The sequence below is a fragment of the Oryctolagus cuniculus genome, chromosome 7 (genome assembly GCF_051225735.1).
Source record: "Oryctolagus cuniculus isolate XC-2025 breed Fujian yellow rabbit chromosome 7, ASM5122573v1, whole genome shotgun sequence".
NCBI classification, from domain to species: domain Eukaryota; kingdom Metazoa; phylum Chordata; class Mammalia; order Lagomorpha; family Leporidae; genus Oryctolagus; species Oryctolagus cuniculus.
In genome coordinates this window covers 33090671-33097452 of record NC_142873.1, presented here as the reverse complement: position 1 = coordinate 33097452, position 6782 = coordinate 33090671, and the positions used below count along the sequence as shown (strand labels likewise).

General features: G+C 43.2%; 1 protein-coding gene across 1 annotated transcript; it reads right to left on the bottom strand.

The window, feature by feature from the left end:
* Positions 1-1289: 1289 nt before the first annotated feature.
* LOC149125398 (zinc finger protein 39-like) lies at positions 1290-2608 on the bottom strand. The gene is made up of 2 exons (XM_089299645.1): positions 2198-2608; positions 1290-2115 (listed from the first exon to the last, which is right to left on the bottom strand). The coding sequence occupies exons 1-2, from the start codon at positions 2368-2370 to the stop codon at positions 1962-1964; spliced, it is 327 nt and encodes a 108-aa protein (XP_089155771.1). The 5' UTR covers positions 2371-2608; the 3' UTR covers positions 1290-1961.
* Positions 2609-6782: the final 4174 nt, after the last annotated feature.

Here is a 6782-nt window from a genome sequence, read left to right as displayed (position 1 = left end):
TATGTGGTTGGTAGAGATGAAAGCCCCTTTTGAGAAGGGAATGTAATAATTTTGGTCACTTACTGGAGTTCCTGTTTATGTAACCAACAATCTGGATCAGGTTCTGAGTCAAACTGGTAAAGCTGATAGGCTTCCCAATCTGGGGCCAGGAGGGGGCCACCTATTTGAGTCACACTTCAGTGCACTGGGTGGGGGATTACAGATGGATTATGGAAGTGGACAGGATATGGCAAAAGTAGGAGTTTGAGCTGGGGCACCCCAGCTGAGAGGTGCTGTTAAGGAGGGTGGTGGGAGGGATTGCTGAGTCTACCTTCAGGCTTCATTTCCACAGGTCCCAGTGCCTTCCAGGGGTTCACAGGAAGAAGATGCACCTGCACTCCAGCTGTTGATGATACTGATGAAGTGTCTTTCATCTTTTTTTGAATCAACATAGTCATAGAAGAATGATTAATAGGGCCGGTGCTGTGGCGCAGAAGGTAAGGCCACCGCCTGCAATGCTGGTATCCCATATGGGCACTTGTTCGATTCCTGGCTGCTCCATTTACGATCCAGCTCTCTGCCGTGTCCTGGGAAAGCAGCAGAAGATGGCCTGAGTCCTTGGTCCCCTGCACCTGTGTGGGAGACCCGGAAGAAGCTCCTGGCTCCTGACTTCGGATCAGCACAGCTCCAGCTGTTGCGGCCATCAGAAGAGTGAACCAGCGGGTAGAAGACCTCTCTCTCTCTCTCTCCCTCTCTGTAAATCTGCCTTTCAAATAAATAAGTCTTTACAAATAAAAAAAAGAATGACTAATGTCATTGTTAAAGCAAATTCTATCTTCTACTAAAGCTTCAATATGCACAATTGTGTTTTTTTTTTTTTTTTTTTTTTTACAGACTGAATGTTTATTTCCACAAATAAAAAAAGTGAAAGCAGAGCTCAGTGACATGATCCTACCCACAGAACAAGGAGGCTGAAAACATAGGATGCATGTCCAAGAGGTAGAATTTCCAGAACACATAGCCTGTCTCAGCCATCCAGGGCTAATTCCCCTGTGTGAGTTCCTCTACACTTGATGAAATGTGGGTCCTGGCAAAGCTCTTCCACAGTCATTATGTCCATAAGGTTTTTCCTCTGTGAGGACTGATGCCTGTTGAGGTGAACTTGCAGCAATTCTCCATACTATGTTTTCTCACCTGTGTGAGTCCTCTGATGTGTCCTGAAATGTATCTGCTTGCAAAAGACTTTTCCACATTCATTACATTCATAATGCCTTCCCCCCTTTTGTGTTCCGTGATGCTTGATGTCTGTCTTTCGGTAAAAGGCCTGTCCACAAATATTACACTCCTAAGGCTTCTCCCCTGTGTGAGTTCTCTGATGTGCAATGAGATGTGACTTCCAGTAAAAGGGCTTTTGACAGCAACTACACACATAAGCTTTTTCCCCTATGTGAGTTCGCTGATGGAAACTGAGGTCTCCCTTCCTGGTGAAGGTTCTTCCACATTCATCACATTTGTAAGGCTGTTCCCCTGTGTGTGTTCTCTAATGGAACGTGAGGCCTCCCTTCTTGGAGAACGTTTTTCCACATTCATCACATTTATAAGGTTATTCCTCTGTGTGAGTTCTCTGATGGAAAGTGAGGTCTCCTTCCATGCACAAACTCTTGGCACACTCATGACGGTTTTCCCTTGTGTGCATTTTCTGATGTTTCTTAAGGTTGAAATGTCTGGAGAAGGCTTTCCCACAAAAATCACATTCAAAAGGTCTTTCCCCTGTGTGAGATCTCCAATGTATGATGAAGGCTCATCTGTGGTGATAAGCTTTCCCACATTCAATACATTCATGCTTTTTTTCCCGTTTGTATATTCTCTTATGCAGTTGATGACATCTCCAGTGTCTAGGCCCCTGTCATCTACATAGGAGATCCACATGGAATTCCTGGCTCCTGGCTTCACCATGGCCCAGCCTTGGCTGCTGCAGGCATTTAGGCAGTGAAAGAACAGATGGAAGATCGTGCTTTCTCTCTCTCTCTCTGTGTTGCTCTGCCTGGGAAGCTCTGTGTTGGGGATTCATCTGTCCATGGCTCTGCTCCTTGCTCCAATCTGCAGATCACCTCAGGTTTGGTGATGCAGAACCCTGTTAATGGGAAATATTGTAGGACTTCGCAAAACTTCTCAGCCAGGTCCTCTGAAGAATGACAACAGCTTGGCTTCAGGAGCTAGGGACAACAGGCTTCTGTAGGTGTCCTGCATCACTTCCCTGTACAGGTTCCTCTGGGCATCATCCAGGACTTGCCACTCCTCACAGGTGAAGTCCACAGCCACATCCTCAAATGACATCAACACAGGAAATGTATTCATTCTCTTTGCTCTTGGAAACACAGAGGACTCCATAATTATACCTGCACGTCAGCATCCGCCGCCAAGACCCCAGGACGTCTCTGCTCCCACCACATGGGGCTCCCGCCGGCTCCCAGTCCTCCGACGTCCGTGGGGCCCCTCTTCCACTCCCGCACCAACCTCTACGAACACGGAGTAGAACCCCAGTGACCCGGGAACACCAGCAAACAGGAGCTGCGCGGGACAACTTCAGGGAGGAAGACAACTTCCACAATTGTGTTTTGCATCTACTATCATCATTTTGAGTTCACTACTATTTACAGATGAGGAAACCAAGGCTCAGAATGATTAAATAACTTGCCCACTGTCACACAGCTCATTTCCACTTGACACAAGGAAAAGTAAATGTTATTCATTTACTCATTCCACAGAGTCTTCTTGAGATGCTTACCATGTGCAAGATAGCAATTACTGGCTGGCGCCGCGGCTCAATGGGCTAATCCTCCGCCTAGTGGCACCAGCACACCAGGTTCTAGTCCCGGTTGGGGCGCCGGATTCTGTCCCGGTTGCCCCTCTTCCAGTCCAGCTCTCTGCTGTGGCCAGGGAGGGCAGTGGAGGATGGCCCAAGTGCTTGGGCCCTGCACCCCATGGGAGACCAGGAGAAGCACCTGGCTCCTGACTTTGGATCAGGACGGTGCGCCGGCTGCGGCGGCCATTGGAGGGTGAACCAACGGCAAAGGAAGACCTTTATCTCTGTCTTTCTCTCTCTCACTGTCCACTCTGCCTGTCAAAAAAAAAAAAAAAAAAAAAAAGGATAGCAATTACCAAAAGCTTACCATCCTGTTCCTTTCAGAATTGGCTTCTCTCCTAATTTGCTCAGCTAAGCTTAAAGCTCCTAGACAGAGAGTAAACTATTTTGAAGAGGCTCCAGGGAAGAAAGTGTCTTCTTTTAATTTTATTTTTAATTGACATATAATAACTGTACAAATTGATGTTTCAATACATATCTATACTAGGGTGACTAAAGTCACCCTATATTGTATATTGTATTATATATGAGGGTACTTTTAAAAGTTGATAAAAAGTAGAATTAAAAGATGAATTTATTTTGGTGCAAAAAGATTTGAAATGCATAACTATGAGTGTCCCCAACAAGTTCATGGAAAATGCATATTATAAAAAAGCTACGTGTAGATTTCAAAAGTTTTTTGAACCAAAATAAACTTATATTTTAATTATACTTTCCATCAACATTTTGAAGTACCCTCATATTTCAAAACAGCTAGAAGAGAGGACATTGAGGGCCGGCACCGCAGCTCACTAGGCTAATCCTCCACCTTGCGGCGCCGGCACACCGGATTCTGTTCCGGTTGTCCCTCTTCCAGGCCAGCTCTCTGCTGTGGCCAGGGAGCACAGTGGAGGATGGTCCAAGTGCTTGGGCCCTGCACCCCATGGGAGACCAGGAGAAGAACCTGGCTCCTGCCATCGGATCAGCGCAGTGCGCTGGCCGCAGTGCGCCGGCTGCAGTGGCCATTGGAGGGTGAACCAATGGCAAAGGAAGACCTTTCTCTCTGTCTCTCTCTCTCACTGTCCACTCTGCTTGTCAAAAAAAAAAAAAAAAAAAAAAAAAAAAAAAGAGAGAGAGAGAGAGGACATTGAATGTTTTCATCTCTAAGCAAGTGGTAAATGTTTGAGGTGATGGCTGTGCTAAACAGCCCAATTTGATCATCATACAAGGCATACAGGAAGTTTCTTAGGTTTCCTTAGTAACATAAATTTCCCAATACTTCCAAGGGCTTCTTCTTTTTAATTTTTTAAAAAAGATTTCATTTATTTATTTAAGAGGTAGACTTACAGACAGTGAGAGGGAAAGACAGAGAGAAACGTCTTCCATCTACTGGTTCATCCCCCAAATGGCTGCAATGGACAGAGATGAACCGATCTTAAGCCAGGATCCAGGAGCTTCTTCTGGGTCTCCCATGTGGGTGCAGAGGCCCAAGGACTTGGGCCATCTTTCATTGCTTTCTCAGGCCATAGCAGAGAGCTGGATCAGAAGAGGAGCAGCCAGAACTTGAACCAGCACCCATATGGAATGCCAGTGCCACAGGTGGAAGATTAACCTGTGCCACAGTGCCAGCCCCCCACCAAGGGTTTCTTAAGGCTAACTGAAAATCCTCTTGCTACAACTGAAGGCAACTCTTTGTGAGAGATAGGGAACAATTGGATTTAAGATGGTAGAATAGGGAGAGAGCTTACTACTCTAGTCTAGAAGAAGATAGTTTAAAAAAACAGTCTCAGGGAAGAGTTATGGAGAAAACGACACAGGAAACTCCACACAAATTAGAGGGACACTGTGGGCCTACAATGACGGTGTGGACACGCACAGCTCAGGACCCTAGTAGCTGAGAACCTCAGCACCAGCTCTGAAGAGTGAGGTGAGACCAGACTGTAGCAGCCCAAGCCACTGGTGATAAAGCTGATGGAAGAGCCTGGTGGGAATCCAGCTAGGAGCCACATGGGAGACGGTGTACCTGCCAAACTAGAGGAGAAAAGAAAAGGGTGCCCATTTCTCTCTCTCCTTGACCACTCTGCAGCTTCATCCTTAACCAGCTGAGAGGGCAGGTGCCATTTTGGACATAAGTAACAGCTGCACCAGCTCATGTCAGTGTTCCCAGCAATTAGCTGAGTGGAGATACCTAAGTGTGGCTGGGAGAACTGACAGGGGACTGGATGCTTGTAGAAAGTTGATAGCAATTGGTGCCTACATCAAGGAATTGGAAAGGCACCAATAAATGAGCTATCAATGCATTTCAAGGACCTAGAAAAACAACAGCAAACCAAGCCCAATACTAGTAGGAGAAAATAAATAATTAAAATTAGAGAAGAAATCAACAAAACTGAAACAAAAAAAAAACCACAAAAGATGAGCAAAACGAGGAGCTGATTTTTTGAAAAAATAAACAAAAATTGAGGTACCACTGGTCCAACTAAATAAAAAAAGAGGGAGAAGACCCAAATCAATAAAATTAGAAATGACAAAGAAAATATTAACAACAGACACCACAGAAACAAAAAGAATCATCAGAAATTACTACAAAGAGCTGTCTGCCAATAAACCAGGGAACCTAGAAGAAATGGAAAGATTCCTGGACCAATAAAACCTACCTAAATTGAGCCATGGAACACCTAAATAGACCCATAATGAAGAGAGAAATTGATACAGTAATAAAGACCCTCCCAATAAAGAAAAGTCCAGGACCGGATGGCTTCACTGCTGAATTCTACCAAACACTTAAAGAAAAACTAACTCCAATTCTTCCCAAGCTATTCAAAACAATTGAAAAGGAGCGAATCCTCCCAAATTCTTTCCATGAAACCAGCATCACCTTAATTTCTAAACCTGAAAAAGATACAACAGAGAAAGAGAACTATAGACCAATTTCCCTGATGAACATAGATGCAAAAATTCTCAACAAAATACTAGCAAATCAAATCCAACAACACATCAGAAAGATCATTCACCCACACCAAGTGGGATTTGCCCCTGGTATGCAGGGATGGTTCAACATTCCCAAATCAATCAATGTGATATATCACATTAACAAATTGAAGAATAAAAATCATCTGATTATCTCAGTAGATGCAGAGAAAGCATTTGATAAAATGCAACACCCTTTCATGATGAAAACTCTAAGCAAATTGGGTATTGAAGGAATATTCCTTAACACAATCACGGAAATATATGACAAACCCATGGCCAGCATCCTATTGAATGGTGGAAAGTTGGAAGCATTCCCACTAAGATCCAGAACCAGACAATGATGCCCATTCTCACCATTGCTATTCAATATAGTCCTGGAAGTTTTAGCCAGAGCCATTAGGTAAGAAAAAGAAATCAAAGGGATGCAAATTGGGAAGGAAGAAGTCAAACTATTCCTATTTGCAGAAGATATGATTCTATATATACAGGATCCAAAAGACTCCACTAAGATCTCATAGAAGAGTTTGGAATTATAGCAGGATATAAAATAAACATTTAATAATCAATAGCTGTTGTATACACAGATAATGCTATGCTGAGAAAGAACTTCCAAGATCAATCCCATACTCAATAGCTATAAAAAAAATCAAATATCTTGGAATAAATTTAACCAAGAATGTCAAAGATCTCTACGATGAGAATTACAAAACATTAAAGAAAGAAATAGAAGAAGATACAAAAAAAAAAAAAAAAAAAAAAAAAAAGGAAAAACCTTCCATGTTCATGGATTGGAAGAATCAATATCATCAAAATGTCCATACAACTGAAAGCAATTTACAGGTTCAATGCAATACCAATCAAAATACCAATGACATTCTTCTCAGATCTAGAAAAAAATCATGTTGAAATTCATATGGAGGCACAAGAAATCTTAAATAACTAAACACATCAATTAACAACAAAAACAAAGCCTGAGTCATCATAA